Below are 18,834 nucleotides of genomic sequence, written 5' to 3' on the forward strand. Positions count from 1 at the left end.
ACTACTCAGCCATAAATGAAATAATGCTATATGCAGCAACCTGGTTGGCCCTAGAGATGATCATACTAAGTGAAGTAAGTCAGAAAGAGAAAGACAAATATCATGTGATATCACTTACACGTGGAATCTAAAATATGACACAAATTAACATATTTATGAAACAGAAGCAGACTCACGACATGGAGGACAGACTTGCGGTTGCTGAGGGGAGGCAGGGGAGGCAGGGAAGGGCGGGCTGAGGCGTCTGAGACGGGCATATGCAAGCTAGTATACACTGAAGGCATAAACTTTGTTGCTGTTGTTCAGTCACTAAGTCGTGTCTGACTCTGTGACCCCATGGACTGTAGCCTGCCAGGCTCCTCTGTCCATGGGATTTCCCAGCAAGAATACTGGAGTGGGTTGTTATTTCCTTCTCTGGGGGATCTTCCTGACCCAGGAGTCAAACCTGTGTCTCCTGCATTGGTAGGCAGATTCTTTACCACTGAGTTATCAGGGTAATTTAGACAATGCTTAATCTAAAATTATTTTGGATTGGTTTTCATCCTCAAACAATAAACTCACTTAAAGGTAGATTTTTTTAAAGTAGTTTTGAGACCCCTATAGAGGTCATGTCTCATTAGGCCATTTCTTCCTTTATCCTGCCAATATGCCACAGATAGAGTACTTAGCTTTTTGTACTGGGCATTCTTCAGCACTCAACACTGAGACTGGGTCTGTTTTTCATTTTTAAACTACCCTTATTGATTGCTCACTCCGTGCCAAACACTATGCCAGAACTTTATATACCTTACCTCACGTTCATCTAGCAATCCTGTGACCTAGGGATTATTATTCTTATTTTTCAGAAGAGGAAACTAAAACTCAGAAAAGTGAAGTAACTTGCCTGATGGCATAGAGCTAATGAGTAGAGAAGCCAGAATTCAAATCCTGGTCTCCCAAACCCTACTTTCCCTCCGTGCTTTTGACCTTCCTGGGAAGCATTTCCCTTGTTCTTCAAGTTCAGTTGCAGTAGCCTGTAATTCTGTTCATACACCTCACTTTACAGTAAATGTTAGATTGCTAAAGTAATCCTGCCATGATGATGATGGTTCTTTTTCTTTCTTTCTATTTCTCTCTTTAAACAAAATATGTTTCTTTGAATACTCTAACATTGACACCTATCTATAAATTCAAAATTTCGTACAATGTTTTAATAGATATCTTTACCACATTTTATTTTTAGTCCTTTTTTTTTCCCCTTAGAGAATTTAGCTCACTTTTTTTGGTCAAACATATTCCTTTAGCCTTTTAGGTTATATAAATAAAGCACAAGTTATAGACTCATAAAAATTTAGATGGGGGAGAAGACCTCAGAGATCTGCTTCTCCAACCCCGTCATTATATGGGCAAGGGAGGCCAGCCAGTGGTTGTGGCCTCTTAGTTGACTCAGAGCTTCAGTTACTCCAGCTAAAACTGGAGGCAATTTGACTACTTCTATAAAGTTGTCCCAAAAGTTTATAAATCAAGAAGAGATATTTAAATGGATGCTTTCAATTTTATTTAAAAGAATACAGTGAAAGTGTTAGTCACTCAGTTGGGTCTGGCTCTTTGTGATCCCATGGACTGTAGTCCGCCAGGCTCCTCTGTCCATGGAATTCTCCAGGCAAGAACACTGGAGTGGGGGCTTCCCTGGTGGTCCAGTGGTTAAGAATCAGCCTTGCAATGCAAAAGACATTGGTTTGATACCAGGTCCGGGAAGATGCCACATGCCATGCAGCAACTAAGGCCATGAGCCACAACCAGTGAGCCTGCTGGCTGCAACTACTGAAGCCCTGTGCCCGAGAGCCCGTGCTCGGGCACGAGAGAAGCCACCACAGTGAGAAGCCCACACCGCAGTGAAGAGAAGACCTTGCTCACCACAGCTAGAGAAAGCCGCATATCAGTGAAGACCCACCATGGCCAATAATAAATAGATTAAAAATAAAAAGAATACTGGAGTGGGTAGCCAATCCCTTCTCCAGGGGCTCTTCCTGACCCAGGGATTGAATCCAGGTCTCCTGCATTGCAGGCAGATTTTTTTACCATATGAGCCACTAGGGAAGCTCCCCAGAAGAATAAAAGACTCATACCAAATGGCAGCTGGTTTTGCTCTGAACATTTTCAGGAGTATCCCTAAGACGTGCTACTACCACCAGACTCTGGCAGCTTGACAGGACTGCTCAGACTCTTCTTCGTTGCTGTTGAGTTACAAATTTATTTTAGCTTCAGGCATGCTGCTGCTGCTGCTGCTGCTGCTGCTAAGTCACTTCAGTCATGTCTGACTCTGTGCAACTCCATAGATGACAACCCACCAGGCTCTCCTGTCCCTGGGATTCTCCAGGCAAGAACACTGGAGTGGGTTGCCATTTCCTTCTCCAATGCATGAATGTGAAAAGTGAAAGTGAAATTGCTCAGTTGTGTCTGACCCTCAGTGACCCCACGGACTGCAGCCTTCCAGGCTCCTCCACCCATGGGATTTTCTAGGCAAGAGTACTGGAGTGGGGTGCCATTGCCTTCTCTGAGCTTCAGGCATATAACATAGTAATTAATTATTTTTACACATAATATTCCATTTAAAGTTATCATAATATATTGGCTGTATTTGCTGTGCTGTATAACAGATCCTTGTAACTTATTTATTTTATACACAGTAGTTGGTGACTCTTAGTTCTCACTGCTAATTTGACCCTTTCCCTTTCTCTCCTTACTGATAATCACTAGATTATTTTCTATATATGTGAGTTTGTTTCTGTTTTGTTTCATTTTTTAGATTCTACATATAAATGATAAGTTATCTTTGACTTGTTTCATTAAATACAATAAACTCTATGTCCATCCGTGTTGTTGAAAAAAGTAGAATTTAACTTTTACGGCTAATATTCCACTGTGTATTGTGTGTGTTAGTCACTTGGTCGTGTCTGACTCTTTGCGAGCCCATGAACTGTAGCCCACCAGGCTCCTCTGTCCATGGAATTCCTCAGGCAAGAATACTAGAGTGGGTTACCATTCCCTTCTCCAGGGGATCTTCCTGACCCAGGGATTGAACCTGGGTCTCCTGTATTGTAGGCAGATTTGTTAACTGTCTGAGCCTATATATATGTATCTATAGATCTATATAGACATATATGTATATATATATATACACCATATCTTAAATATCTATTCATTTGTTGACACCTGGGTTGCTTCCACATCTTGGTTCTTGTAAATAATGCTGCTATGAAGTTTGGGGTTCATTTATCTTTTTGAATTGATATTTTATCTTCAGATATATACCCCAAAATGGAATTGCTGGATCATATGGTAGTTATATTTATAGGTTTTTGAGGAACCTCCAGACTGTTTTCCATAGTGGCTGCACCAATTTACATTCCCACTAATGGCACTAGGTGAAGTGTTCTCCACATCCTTGTCAACATTGGCTATTTGCAGACTTTTAAAAAAACTTTTTATTTTATATTGAAGTATAGCTGATTAACAGCGTTGTGATAGCTTCAGGTGGACAGCAAAGGGACTCAGCCGTCCACACACATGTATCTAGTCTCCCCCAAACTCCCCTCCCATCTAGGCTGCCACAGAACACTGAGCAGAGTTCCCTGTGCTACACAGTAGGACCTTGTTGGTTATCCATTTAAAATATAGCAGTGTGTGCAAGTTGATCCTAAACTCCCTAACTCCCCCTTCCCCCCATTCTTCCTCTCTGGCAACCATAAGTTCTTCTCAGAGCAAGGCAGCCTCTTGAACTGGGTCTGTCTGGATTCTAATCAGAAGAGGAATATGCTTGAAGGCAGACTAGCCTCCAGGTGTTCAAAAGACCTTTTTGTTCCTTGTTCATATTTCTGTCAGTCATTCTCTGCCTTTCGCCAACATACGAGGGAAAACCAGAAGAATGGGACCAGAATGTCTAGGGGGAGACAGATGAAAAAGCACTAAAACACTGAAAGTCGGTGGTTTGTTTGAGCTGATTCAGCTCTCAGTTCCACACACAGAGGCTTATCAGTGGTACGTGGACAAAGGACAGCCATGGTACTTTAAAAAAAAAAAAAAAAAATCAATCCCTTACTTGCATCCCAAGCTGCTATTTTGGGAGCACAAATTTCAATTAGCACTTCCTAAGAGAAGTTGATAAACATTTGGTCATTAACTGAAAACCATTGTCTCCCTCAAAGTTTAATGAACAAAATATTTAGCCCTACCTCCTTTCTAATTCCTTGCTTATATACCATCAATTATGTTAATGTAATATTTAGGATCAGTTCCTCTTGGCAGAGCTTTCAGCCTTCACGTGAGTTTATAACTGCATTTCTCTAAATGGAAGACATCCACTTTGATCTGCATAAAAATGATCTGCATCCACTTTGATAAGCATAGTTTCATACATTACATAAATAATATTTAACAATGATGTTCTTTTCATTTTGCACAGATGAAGACACACAGTGAAGACAATTAATGAAAACCAGAAGACCTATTGCTATAATTAAGAACATCAAGATCAGGAGCAACTGATAAAGGAGGTCAGGCTGCACACACATGGACAAAGCCTATTTCCTGGAAGACACAACTTCTAAGCAACAGGAGGATTTGCCTTATGATGAGGGTTTCTCCCAAGTTAAGATATACCATGGTTATAATCTTACCTCAAGATATGACATCCTTGAGGTCTCAAATCAAATGAACTTAACAGAAGATGAGTCTCAAGAAAAGGCTACATATAGAGAGACTTGCCAAGAGGCAGATATGACCATGACTTTGGATAAAATGACTGAAAATGCTGTCAGCAAAACATGTGATAAAGAGAATCAATGTGCCATATATCTTCCTATTTCAGCTAATCAGGAAGACGCTTCAAAGTCAAACATTTCTGATATTTTACTCCATCACCTTTGCAAAGAAGAATTCTCCAAAGATCAAGGCATTAATTGTGAAACTCTCCCAGAGATCTCTAATAATGACAGCTTTGATGAAGCTATTATTAAAAATATCATTGTGTGGCACATTAAGAATTCTTGGCCGACAGAACAATCCTCAGAACTCACTGACCTACTCAACTCCAAAAGCGATGATGAAAATAGCAATAAGCCCAGTTGTTTTCTGACCATGACAGAAGAAAACACCTCTGATTCAGATGAGTCAGTGGCTGCTGGAGAAAGCAACCATGAGGAAAATTCAAATTTTCTATCTAAAATCAAGAGTCTATGTGATAAACAAAAAAGTTGCCTATGGCAGACACCTCAGAAACAGGCTGAAAAAGCAAGCTCTGGCAACAAGTTCAAATATGGCCATAGTCAGGTTTATTACTGGTTCTCTAATTTCTCTAAGGTTGCTTCCAGAGTGAAGATTCCTAAAAATTACACAATTGACAAACCACTTATAACAGATCCACAAGCCAGCTTTTCTCCTAAATTGAGAGATAAGTCAGCTGTTGGGCAAGATATTTCAGAAAGCACATCTAGATCAAATTATGTTGAAAAACAAGAGCAGAAGTGGGAAATTACTCAACCTTCACAGCCAGTAGAGGTGAGTGAAAGCAGTCTTCAGGAAACACCCCCCCCCCCCCCCAGGACCGCTGCTCATCCGTATGAGTGTGGGTCCTCAGAAGGTGCATAGAACTAAGTTGTAGTTCTGAGGTTCTGAATTCTAGTTCCAGTCTGGTACCCTGACCTCTCAGGAGCTCAGTGGGTGTCCTCATGAGAAGAATCTGGAACTGAACTAACAATAACACAGAATAAAATCCAAATTCTTCAACCAGGAATTTGCATCTCCCCATGTTTCCTGTCATCCTAGCCTTCTGAACTCAGCTCCCCTCCCCCAGGACTCATCCTATTAGTGGGCTGGCCCCACCTTCTCTGAGCTCCTGCCTTACCAGGAACATCCCACCTCTGCTTATCAAACCCCTGCTCATTTTCATGGTCTCCTTCAACTCCACACTGGCTGTAGGACTTTTCAGAATCCCACAGCCAGTCTTTTGCACCCGTGTTTCTTAAATATTCTGTCAGAGCTTATCTCAGTCTCCTTGCATCATTACGATTTCCAAACATCTGTTCCTTCGACTAGATTTCAAGGCTCTGGAGGCAGCTGCCTCGTCTTCATCTTTCCATCATCCAATTCCCCCAGAGGCCTGGCCAGGTGTTTGCATATATTATGCCCTTGGTTATGAATGCTAACTTGAATTATGATCTTTGATAACACATTTCAAGATTTTATACTGGTAACTATTTAACACAACATTTTGTTAACATTTAATTTATACTTTTTCCCCTTTCCCCATCTTTCCATCCTTCCACCCACCTTCCCAAATGCTGAGGCTGAGGATCTCATTGACTATTTGAGGTTCCATAGTTAAAAAATTTACATTAATGATCAAAGTAAACACTTTAGTTCTCCGGCACTTTTCCAGGACTGTATGATTTTTCTTTTAAGCAGTCTATGAAGGGCACCCTGCCTGAACACACTCTGCCTGTCTCTATTTCTACCCCTTCATCCACCTTTTCTTTTAATTGAAACTTTTGGGGAATTTGAATAGAACCTCCCTTATGCCTTGCAACACACACACACATACACACACACACACACACCTGGAGTCAGCAGCCCACTCGGCCTTGAGCAGGATGCTTCTCTCAGTCTTAGAGAAATCTGTACCCCTGTGACACTGGGAAGCCTCAACATTCCTCATTCTGCTTGCAGAAGAACACTCTTGGGTGGGCACAGTTCTCAGGGCCCTGTGGGCAGTAGGGGCAGAACGAATATCAAGTTCATCTGTCTCTGGTAATGGGAGTCTGAAGTGGGGCATCTTCTTTTCTCTTGTCCTGTCCATTCAAGTTGGAGAACTGGGCTCTGTAGTTTCCATAGCCATCATATACCCGAGATATTCCTAATAACCACAGTCTAGTTTGACCACAACATTGGCTCTCTGTCTCTAGTGTGTTTGTGAGCTGTGTGTGTTGGGAACAATGGGAAGACGATCAAGGTGAATCACTCTGGAATTTGAACTCTTATCCAGTTAGCCTGTGGTGAGTAGAAAAGGGAATGTCCTGTGTGAAGTCACTACCTTGCTCCCAGACACTAGCCACCATGTATCTGGTGTTAGAGCCCTAGAAACAGAGTCAGTGACGAGACTAACAGAGGTCCCTGCCCTGGTGGAGCTTGTGGTCGACCTGTAGGAGAAGGGTTTGAGTATTCCATATAATAGTATCAAACATGATAACAGTAACAGCTAACATATATTGAATGTTTACCATGTGCCAGACACTATGGTAACATTTAATTCTCATCATGACACTATGAAGTAGGTTCTGTTACTATCCCTGTTTTATTGCTGAGGAATTTGAGGTTTATAGCAATGATGTAATTGCTCTGGGTCATCCGGCAGATAAATGTCAGAGTGGAATTCAACCTTGGCATCAGGGCCTCAGCTCTTGACATAACCCTGGGTGGCCTCCATGATGACCAGAACACATCCTGCATAATGGTGTCGTTGGTTAATATCAACAGTAATGTTTTCTTATCTTTTCATTGTGCAGATGGAGCCCACAGTACATATCCACCAAGAACATCTCGCAGGTACTAGCATTTTTAAACCTCTTTGACTTAGATATACCTTTTGAAAAGAGATTTTTTTAATAGCGAATGGTGGTGATTGCCACAGACTTCTGTTTTCGGTAATTAACAAAACTGCAATGCAGTTGAGATGAATGGTAGCCAAAATGTATTCTTTCTTATATAGGAATAGAATCTGAGCCAAGTCTCTCTAACTTGCCATCGACTTCTCAGGAAGACCCTTCCTTGAGTTCTTCTTACATATTTCAAAAGATATCCCAGGGGAAGCAGATGTGTCAGAAGTTAAAAGAACAGACTGATCAACTGAAGGCTAAAGTAATACTTTTAAAGCTTATTATGAAAAATAGAAGTAACCAAATTCAAATATAAGACATCAGGCCCTTAATGAAATATTGCATTTTTTTTCACTGCAGGTACAAGAATTTTCCAAATGCATAGCACAGGATTCTCCCTATCATTTTCAACACAGAAGGCTGGTAATGAATTTTATCACATTTCAAAAATCTTTATTAGGGAATTTGACATGCAAAAATATGACATAAATGACTTTATAGCATCATATTTTCTCTACACTGGTGAGGGTAGGAATGTTCTGGTAAGAAAAATTTTGCTGAAGATTGAGCTATCTTTGTCTTACAAGGACTAAAAGAGAGTAGAGCTTTCTATTTCAATATATATTTAGCCCCTTTTCCTTCTCAGGGGGATCTGTATGGCTGTTTTTCCTCAGCAGTCATCCCATAATAAATCAGAAACCATGGTAGGTTCAGGAAAACAATATGTCAGCTATTGTAAAGGGCAAGCACAGCCAGATTTGATGGGCCTGGGGGACACAGGCTATAAAAATTGCCAGTATCTGCAAACTCAATCTATAAAACTTGAAAAACCTTAAAGTCAATCTTGAATACATGCTTTTCAGATCAAAATCTTTGGCTTTTACATCCTTGCTTTTTGTCACATTTCATCAAATCACTACTTTACATTGGAACCCATAGCCTCGTTCATCAGTGTCAGAGTCGTATGAAGAGAGGTGAAGCATGGCAATGGGGCAAAGCTGAGACCACTAGAACCAGGGATGTGTGAAGCTGAAGTTGTAGTTTAGGCCACTGGATCAGCAGCGAGATGGGTGGTCAGATGTCCTGACACAAAGGACACGGGCAAAGGTCAGGACAGGCTGTGCTTCAGAAGCCAGACACAGACAAAAAACTAGGGAAGATTCAAATGCTAAGACACACAGTTCATTATTCTTTCATCATATGAAGTAAATAACTCACATTCATTCAACAACATTTGTGGGATACTCCCTATGGCTCAGACTCTGCATCAGGCATCAGGAATTTGAAGACAAAGAAACAGTCCCTTTTCCAAGTGAATTATAGACTCCTGGGAACAACAGACCAGTAAATCCACAAGTAACATGCAGCATGGAAGAGTTACCTATGATTACATATGATGCTAATGGCAGCACGGAAGAGGCTCACCCTGACCAGTGGGAGGGGGCCTTGGAAGGCTTCCCGGAAGGGATTTCTGGACTGGGCAGTGTAGGAAGAATATGGCGGAGTAGGGCAAAGGGGTGTTCCAGGAAAAGGAATCCGCAGGTGCAGTGGCACAGGGGCAAGACAGTGCTGAGAGTGTGAGGAACCGTGTGGCAGTATAATTGACCAGATGGAGCTCACAGGGAAGGGAGGAGACTGGAGAAAGGTCCTTAGATAAGAACTGTACCATGAAAAGCCATTATGCTGTGCTAAGGAGCTTAGATTAATTTCATCTTGAGGTGGCATGATGGGGCAACACTGGAGGGTTTAAAGCTGAGAAACAGCAGCCACCACAGGGGCAAGACAGTAGGAAATAGGCTAGAAAATTATAATCCAGGTAACAAATTATGAAGTCCTAAACCAAGGCTGGCAATAAGGATGAAGAGGGGGACAAATCTAAGAGTTTAAGGAAGCGGTGGCAGACTGAACAGGGTAAATAAAGGGAGGGAGGAGGCCTGGATGCATGCCAGATTTCTAGCTTGGCTAACCAAGGTTATGAATAAAAGTGGAGGATCCAGTTCAGAATGGGTGTGGGAGGCAGGCAGGAAGCCAGATGTCAAGTTCAGTTGGAACATTATGAGCCACCTGTAGGGCATCCAATTGGAGGGGTCCAGTAGGCAATTAGAGCCATGGATCTGAACTTCAGAGGATGTGTTTGGGTCAGACACATAAATTAGGGTATAGCTGTAGGTTGAAGCTGTGCAGTGTAGAGATTGCTCAGGCAAACAAGTGGAGTAAGCAGTGAAGAAATTCAAGGTAGAGTCATGGGAAACAGCAACCAGGGGCAGGTAAGAGATCGATAAGGAGAAACTGGAATGGTCAAGACAGACCTGGAAGGGGCAGAGCTACAAAAGCCAAGAGAAAAGAGGGTTCTGAGAAGGGGGCAGTGGGCCACACCATCCAGTCTTCAAAGAAGGAAGGAAAGCAAGATGTGCATTGGATTTGGCTACTGAGAGATCATGAGGGACCCTGGCAGCCCTGATTTCAATGAAGAGGTGGATCTACCGAAGCCAGATAGCAGGAGTTAAGGAGTGAATGATAGACGAGTAAAGTGAGTGAGTGAAAAGTCGCTCAGTCGTGTCCAACTCTTTGTGACGCCATGGACTGAATAGTCCTAAATTCTCCAGGCCAAATACTGGAGTGAGTAGCCTTTCCCTTCTCCAGGGAATCTTCCCAACCCAGGGATCGAACCCAGGTCTCCCACATTGCAGGCAGATTCTTTACCAGCGGAGCCACCAGGGAACCCCAAGAATACTGGAGTGGGTAGCCTATCCCTTCTCCAGCGGATCTTCCCAACCCAGGAATTGAACCAGGGTCTCCTGCATTGCAGGCAGATTCTTTACCAACTGAGCTATCAGGGAAGCCCTCCTAGAACCCAGGCTTTCAGAAACCGGGAGAACATAAATTTTTAAAGGGCCAAGCAAAGCAGAGGAGAGTGGTTCGAGGCATTAGCCTTCTGAGGCCTTGGTTCAGGAAGTTTCATCCTATGTTAGAGGGAATGTGGGGATTCGTTTTGGGACCCAGAGAAGAGGAGAGATGATCTCTGACAGTGTTGGCCTGAGAGTTCCAGGCCCATTTGGTTCAGTGAAGGAAGGCCAGACAGGGCTAAAACTAACCTTCTCAGCAAGAGCAGCATATGTAGAAAGCATCTGGATTTTGGAGCAGACATCCTGGTTCTATGTGTTGACTACACAAACTTAAACCTTTCACATACCTGCCCATCTCAGAGTCAAGTGAGTTAAATGAAGTACATTTATGGTAAGAAAACTATGTCCTAACTTCTTCTGAGGGTAGAACACAATTAAAATTCTGAGATTCCAAATTATAATTCATAATTGCTTTCTTCACTCTTCTCTTTCCTTTGAACACCTCATTCCTTCTCATGGCTTTAACCCCCATTTCCATGCTGCCAATTCCCAATGACTAGCCCTCACTTCTCATCTCCAGGGCCACATGCTGGTCCTGATTTTCCTTTGGATCTCCTGCTCTCACTGAACATTGTACCTTGTCCAACATTGACATCTTCAATGAAGATGATAGTTACCATTTATTGAGTGTGTACCATGCTCCTGGTGCTAAGCAGTATCTCATTTAATTTTCACAATATGAGGTGAGGGCTATTATGCTCTCAAATGCAAAAATTGAAGCTTAGAGTTCAAGGTGACTGAAATCATACAATTAGTAGGTAACAATCTGAACTTGAACTCTGGTGTATCTGATTCTCTAACCCCACAATGCAGCATTCTTGCCTTTGGTAATATCTCTCCATTTATCCTTTCCTCTCCATTTTCACTGATACTGCCTGGTCCAAGCCCTCTTGAGCATCCTTTAAGCTGAGTTAAGTCTCATGTCTTCCATTGAGCCATGGCAAAGTATTCTATTCCACAGTCTCTATTCCCAATGGAAATAAAATCTCTGAGACAAGAGACTGTGCCTGATACAACTTTTGTGTCTCTCACACTCTGGGCACAGGACTAAACATGGGCAGTGCTCAGGGAATGCTTAGCGACTGGGGCTGCACAGCTGTAGTCTCTGTACATCAAGACCCTGACCTGCAGAGTTTAAATACTCATCTGCATGAGCTACATCTGGAGGACTTACTCAAAGCTTCTGGCTAAATTTTCTGATATTCCTGCTCCATCACATCCTCCAAGCCATTCAATCCCAGGTCCTTTAACTTCAATTTTTTTTTTTACTGGATTATTTATTTTTTATTATTATTGCTTTACAAAGTTGTGTTAGTTTCTGGAGTGCAACGAAGTGAATCAGCTATATGTATACACATATCTCCTCCCTCTTGAAGTGGTCAAACAGGAGATGGCAAGAATGAACGTCAACATTCTAGGAATCAGTGAACTAAAATAGAGTGGAATGGGTGAATTTAACTCAGATGACCATTATATCTACTACTGTGGGCAAGAATCCCTTAGAAGAAATGGAGTAACCATCATGGTCAACAAAAGAGTCTGAAAGGCAGTTCTTGGATGCAATCTCAAAAAGGACAGAATGATCTCTATTCGCTTCCAAGGCAAACCATTCAATATAACAGTAATCCAAGTCTATGCTCCGACCAGTAATGCTGAAGAAGCTGAACAGTCCTATGAAGACCTACAAGACCTTCTAGAACTAATACTCAAAAAAGATGTCCTTTTCATTAAAGGGGTCTGGAATACAAAAGTAGGAAGTCAAGAAACACCTGGAGTAACAGGAAAATTTGGCCTTGGAGTACAGAATGAAGCAGGGCAAAGGCTAATAGAGTTTTGCCAAGAGAACGCACTGATCATAGCAAAAACCCTCCTTCAACAACACAAGAGAAGACTCTACACATGGACATCACCAGATGGTCAACACCAAAATCAGATTGATTATACTCTTTGCAGCCAAAGATGGAGAAGCTGTACACAGTCAGCAAAAATAAGACCAGAAGCTGACTGGCTCAGCTCATGAACTCCTTGTTGCTAAATTCAGACTTAAATTGAAGAAAGTGGGAAAAACCACTAGACCATTCATGTATGACCTAAATCAAATCCCTTACGATTATACAGTGGGAGTGAGAAATAGATTTAAGGGACTAGATCTGATAGACAGAGTGCCTGATGAACTATAGACAGAAGTTTGTGACACTGTACAGGAGACAGGGATCAAGATCATCCCCAAGAAAAAGAAATGCAAAAAGCAAAATGGCTGTCTGAGGAGGCCTTACAAATAGCTGAGAAAAGAGGAGAAGTGAAAAGCAAAGAAGAAAGAGAAAGATACCCATTTGAATGCAGAGTTCCAAAGAATAGCAAGGAGAGATAAGAAAGCCTTCCTCAGTGATCAGTGCAAAGAAATAGAGGAAAACAATAGAATGGGAAAGACTAGAGATCTCTTCAAGAAAATTAGAGATACCAAGGGAGCATTTCATGCAAAAATGGGCTTAATAAAGGACAGAAATTGTATGGACCTAGCAGAAGCCAGAAGATATTAAGAAGAGGTTGCAAGAATACACAGAAGAACTGTACAAAAAAGATCTTCACGACCCAGATAATCATGGTGGTATGATCACTCACCTAGAGCCAGACATCCTTGAATGTGAAGTCAATTAGGAAGCATCATTACAAACAAAGCTAGTGGAGGTGATGGAATCCCAGTTGAGCTATTTCAAATCCTTAAAAATGATGCTGTGAAAGTGCTGCACTCAGTATGCCAGCAAATTTGGAAAACTCAGCAGTGGCCACAGGACTGGAAAAGGTCAGTTTTCATTCCAATCCCCAAAATAGGAAATGCCAAAGAATGCTCAAACTACTGCACTTTTGCACTCATCTCACATGCTAGTAAAGTAATGCTCAAAATTCTCCAAGCCAGGCTTCAACAGTACATGAACCATGAACTTCCAGAAGTTCAAGCTGGTTTTAGAAAAGGCAGAGGGACAAGAAATCAAATTGCCAACATCTGTCGGATCACTGAAAAAGCAAGAGAGTTCCAGAAAAATATCTATTTCTTATTTATTGACTATGCCAAAGCCTTTGACTGTGTGGATCACAATAAATTGTGGAAAATTCTGAAAGAGATGGGAATACCAGACCACCTGATCTGCCTCTTGAGAAATCTGTATGCAGGTCAGGAAGCAACAGTTAGGACTGGACATGGAACAACAGACTGGTTCCAAATAGGAAGAGGAGTACGTCAAGGCTGTATATTGTCATCCTGCTTATTTAACTTCTATGCAGAGTACATCATGAGAAACGCTGGACTGGAAGAACTACAAGCTGGAATCAAGATTGCCAGGAGAAATATCAATAACCTCAGATACGTAGATGATACCACTCTTATGGCAGAAAGCAAGGAACTAAAGAGGCTCTTGATGAAAGTGAAAGAGGAGAGTGAAAAAGTTGGCTTAAAGCTCAACATTCAGAAAACTAAGATCATGGCATCTGGTCCCATCATTTCATGGCAGATAGATGGGGAAACAGTGGAAACAGTGGCTGACTTTATTTTGGGGGGCTCCAAAATCACTGCAGATGGCTTTGCAGCAATGAAATTAAAAGACACTTACTTCTTGGAAGGAAAGTTATGACCAACCTAGACAGCATATTAAAAAGTGGAGACATTACTTTGCCAACAAAGGTCCGTCTAGTCAAGGCTTTGGTTTTTCCAGTAGTCATGTATGGATGTGAGAGTTGGATTATAAAGAAGGCTGAGCACTGAAGAATTGATGCTTTTGAACCAGTCCATCCTAAGGGAAATTAGTCCTGAATATTCACTGGAAGGACTGATGTTGAGGCTGAAACTCCAATACTTTGGCCACCTGATGTGAAGAACTGACTCAATTGAAAAGACCCTGATGCTGGGAAAGATTGAAGGTGGGAGAAGAAGGGGACAACAGAGGATGAGATGGTTGGATGGCATCACCGAGCCAATGGACATGAGTCTGAGTGAACTCCTGGAGTTGGTGATGGACAGGGAGGCCTGGCATGCTGCAGTCTGTGGGGTCACCGAGTTGGACGTGACTGTGTAACTGGATGAACTGAACCTCCCTCTTCGACCTTCCTCCCACTTCCCCACCACATCGCATCCAACTAGCTCATCACAAAACACTGAGCTGAGCTCCCTGTGATATAGAGTAGGTTCCCAGGAGCGATCTGTTTTACACACAGCAGTTCACATGTCAATCCCAATCTCCCAATTCATCCCTCTGCCGTATCCACATCTTCATTCTCTACTTCTGCGTCTTTATTCCTGCCCTGCAATTAGGTTCGTCTGCACCATTTTTCTAGATTCCACATACACGCATCAATATTTCTGACTTACTTCATTCTGTATGACAGATTCTAGGTCCATCCACATCTCTGCAAATGACCCAATGTATTCCTTTTTACGGTTGAGTAGTATTCTATTGTTAATACGCATCATATCTTCTTTATCTATTCACTGGTTGATGGACACGACCTGGCTATTGTAAACAGTGCTGCAGTGAACTTTGGAGTGTGCGTGTCTTTTTGAATTGTGGTTTTCTCAGGATTTGTGCCCAGTAATGGGGTTGCTGGGTCACACGGTAGCTCTAGCTTTAGTTTTCCAATGAACGGCCATACTAGTCTGCATGGTGGCGGTGTCAGTCTGCATTCCCACCAAGAAGGTTTCCTTTTCTCCACCCTTCTCAAGCATTTATGGTTTCTAAGTTCTATGTGGCTTCTGACATACTTTCTAGAGCTTCAATTTCCTACTCTATAAAACTGGGATAATAAACCTACTTTGTGACATTTACAACACCGATAGTGGATTAAATAAGATAATGAATGGAAAAGTGCTCTACAAGCTAAAAATTATTCTGCAAATATGTGGGATTATTAACGTCCCATTAACAAAATTCAAAGGCCTCTGAGTGGGTGCTAGGAAAGAAATCAGAAGTCACCGTAAGTCTCAGCTCTGTGCTGTGGGGGTGTTGCAAATGTTAAGATGGCTCTTGGGTTGTCTGTATTTTAGATGTCAGACTCTGAACACAACCATTGCCAGGAGAAGGATGGCGGCTTAATTTTAACACTGCTGTAGGGTACACCCTCATTGTGTTTGCAGAAAAAACTACTACTACACACATGGGCTTACACGTGAATGATTCCAGCGTGTCACTGCTACAGGTCCTGGAGAAATTGCAGGGACGCCTCAAACTGCTGGAGCAGGAGTTTCTGGCCAGCAAGGAGAAGCACTTGACATTGGAGGAGCAAGTCCACAAGCACGAATCCCCAGCTGTCAAGGACTTTGATCCAGAAAGGTAGGGCAGGCTTCACCTCTGTGGGGTGGAAGTGTCAGAGGTGAGCTCCTTCCAGAGGGATTCTGCAGGGGCTGCTGGCCTAGCGCTTGGAGACCTACTGGTCTCGGGTCAGCAAAAACAGTGTCACTGTTGAACTGGTGTCACCCCATGCAGCAAGCAGTATGAAATTCCTGCTCTGTGTACGGTCCTGTGGGGGGTACCGACCCAGAAGGAGTGTCCCAAATGAACAGTTGTCCCCTGGAGGAGACACTGCCACTGCCTTGCATTGTGCTGGATGTCATGATAATTGGTCCCGAGACCTGGAAGAGCACAAGAAAACAGCAGAAATGCTCATCTGCTAAGCCCAGAGGACCCTCTCCTCCCCAGGTTCCCCCCGCCCTGCCCTCTCCTTTACCTCATTCCTGCCTTTATTTCCCCTGCCTAACTCTTTTCTGTCCCTCTTTTTCCCTGTCCACAGACAATACCCAAGGGATAGCAGGCAGGAAAGAATCACTGTTAGGTTGATTAATGTTGGGGTGAGGGACCCACAAATCCTGATAAAGGCAAAATGTTAAAACCTGAAGTCAAATGATTCCTGAATTAATTCACATTAGAAACTTGAGCGCACAAGCATACTGAGGATTCCAACTGGCCATTTTGATGGCCCCATGCTCTGCTCTCTCCAACCCGAATAATTTTAAAAGATATATCCTAGGACTCAAGGCTGGGGTTGGTTCCATGTAATTTCCTGGTGTGAATCTAAAGAACTCATTTAGTAGGCTTCATATTTGTAAATTCAGCTCTTTCTATTCATAGTATTTTAACACGAATTCATTTTTGATGCCAAAATATTTTAATGGCTTATATTTTGGCACTACTGTCCTGAGGTAGTTTTTCCAAAGTACAATCTTACTTCTTCAAAATGAATGACATCTCTGTCTATGGCTATTTCAATACTGAGTAATTAGACAGCAAAGATGTGGTTTTAATATTGATTTTTTCCCCCCAAAGGCTTTTTTTCTCTTGGAAAAAAAGATCTCCACATGCTTTCACTATTTGTTTAAAAACTAATAGAGTGAGGATATTTATTTTCCAAGAAACCCCACTTGTTTTGGCAGTCATTTTAAAGACAGGCCTCTGTGCACATTAAAACCAAAACTATGCAAGGCCTTATTTATATCCTAGTTACACCCACACTGTGCCTGGCCTTGGTATAAATCAAAAATGTTTCAACTGCAGTTATATCCCATATACAGGAAAAGCTTTCAACACTGGGGCAAGAAAAAGGCTTGGCCTCTCCCAAAACTCCCCTCAGAGCAAGCCAAGCATGGTCAGCTTCTCTTGTTCTCAAATGGGCAAAAAGCAGAACCCAGTCCAACCCTCGAGGCCTTGCCATGTTGAGAACCTTCTAAATGATGGCTACAAAGGCCACTGTCAATGGCTTTCGGTAAGCAAAAGAATTCTGCAGATTAATGGACAAGCTGCTTAAGTCAGCTATTGTGTGCTTATTCAGTTCAATTCAGTTGCTCAGTCATGTCCAACTCTTTGTGACCCCATGAACCACAGCACGCCAGGCCTCCCTGTCCATCACCAACTCCCGGAGTCTACCCAAACCCATGTCCATCGAGTCGGTGATGCCATTCAACCATCTCATCCTCTGTCGTCCCCTTCTCCTCCTGCCCTCAATCTTTCCCAGCATCAGGGTCTTTTCAAATGAGTCAGCTCTTCACATCAGGTGGCCAAAGTATTGGAGTTTCAGCTTCAACATCAGTCCTTCCAATGAACACCTAGGACTGATCTCCTTTAGGATGGATTGGTTGGATCTCCTTGCAGCCCAAGGGACTCTCAAGAGTCTTCTCCAACACCACAGTTCAAAAGCATCAATTCTTCAGTGCTCAGCTTTCTTTGTAGTCCAACTTTCACATCCATACATGACCACTGGAAAAACCATAGCCTTGACTAGACAGGTTTGTGACATTCTACAGGAAACAGGAATCAAGACCATCCCCAAGAAAAAGAAATGCAAAAAAGCAAAATGGCTGTCTGAGGAGGCCTTACAAATAGCTGTGAAAAGAAGGAAAGTGAAAAGCAAAGGAGAAAAGGAAAGATATACCCATTTGAATGCAGAGTTCCAAAGAATAGCAAGGAGAGATAAGAAAGCCTTCCTCAGCAATCAATGCAAAGAAATAGAGGAAAACAATAGAATGGGAGAGACTAGAGATCTCTTCAAGAAAATTAGAGATACCAAGGGAGCATTTCATGCAAAGATGGGCACAATAAAGGACAGAACTGGTATGGACCTAACAGAAGCAGAAGATATTAAGAAGAGGTGGCAAGATTACACAGAAGAACTATACAAAAAAGATCTTCACGACCTAGATAATTATGATGGTGTGATCACTCACCTAGAGCCAGACATCCTGGAATGTGAAGTTAAGTGGGCCTTAGGAAGCATCACTACAAACAAAGCTAGTGGAGGTGATAGAATACCAGTTGAGCTATTTCAAATCCTGAAAGATGATGCTGTGAAAGTGCTGCACTCAATATGCCAGCAAATTTGGGAAACTCAGCAGTGGCCACAGGACTGGAAAAGGTCAGTTTTCATTCCAATCCCAAAGAAAGGCAATGCCAAAGAACGCTCAAACTACCACATAATTGCACTCATCTCACACGCTAGTAAAGTAATGCACAAAATTCTCCAAGCTAGGCTTCAGCAATACGTGAACCATGAACTTCCAGATGTTCAAGCTGGATTCAGAAAAGGCAGAGGAACCAGAGATCAAATTGCTAACATCCACTGGATCATGGAAAAAGCAAGAGAGTTCCAGAAAAACATCTATTTCTGCTTTATTGACTATGCCAAAGCCTTTGACAGTGTGGATCACAAGAAACTGTGGCAAATTCTGAAAGAGATGGGAATATCAGACCACCTGACCTGCCTCTTGAGAAACCTGTATGCAGGTCAGGAATCAACAGTTAGAACTGGACATGGAACAG

The 18,834-nt window shown here is 42.4% G+C and overlaps 2 protein-coding genes across 5 annotated transcripts in view; one reads left to right on the forward strand and one right to left on the reverse strand.

Annotated features, from left to right (window-relative positions):
* GPSM2 (G protein signaling modulator 2) overlaps positions 1-18,834 on the reverse strand; it is a 112,146-nt gene that overhangs the window by 80,193 nt on the left and 13,119 nt on the right. For 2 of the 4 annotated variants that reach the window (XM_055584883.1, XM_055584888.1), the window contains one exon: positions 15,693-15,876. The exons of 1 other annotated variant lie outside the window; for it this stretch is intronic. The gene's annotated coding sequence lies outside the window, so the exon portion shown is untranslated. Of the gene's footprint in view, positions 1-15,682; positions 15,877-18,834 lie in introns of all 4 variants that reach the window. One more of the 4 variants, XM_055584882.1, reaches the window with a different exon arrangement.
* AKNAD1 (AKNA domain containing 1) overlaps positions 4,537-18,834 on the forward strand; it is a 45,001-nt gene continuing 30,703 nt past the window's right edge. The window contains exons 1-5 of the mRNA XM_055587099.1: positions 4,537-5,538; positions 7,542-7,581; positions 7,745-7,893; positions 7,992-8,054; positions 15,725-15,858. Coding sequence (XP_055443074.1) covers positions 4,552-5,538; positions 7,542-7,581; positions 7,745-7,893; positions 7,992-8,054; positions 15,725-15,858 — 1,373 coding nt within the window. The 5' untranslated portion in view covers positions 4,537-4,551. The remainder of the gene's footprint in view (positions 5,539-7,541; positions 7,582-7,744; positions 7,894-7,991; positions 8,055-15,724; positions 15,859-18,834) is intronic.

Source organism: Bubalus kerabau, chromosome 6, assembly GCF_029407905.1.
Source record: "Bubalus kerabau isolate K-KA32 ecotype Philippines breed swamp buffalo chromosome 6, PCC_UOA_SB_1v2, whole genome shotgun sequence".
NCBI classification, from domain to species: Eukaryota; Metazoa; Chordata; class Mammalia; order Artiodactyla; family Bovidae; genus Bubalus; species Bubalus kerabau.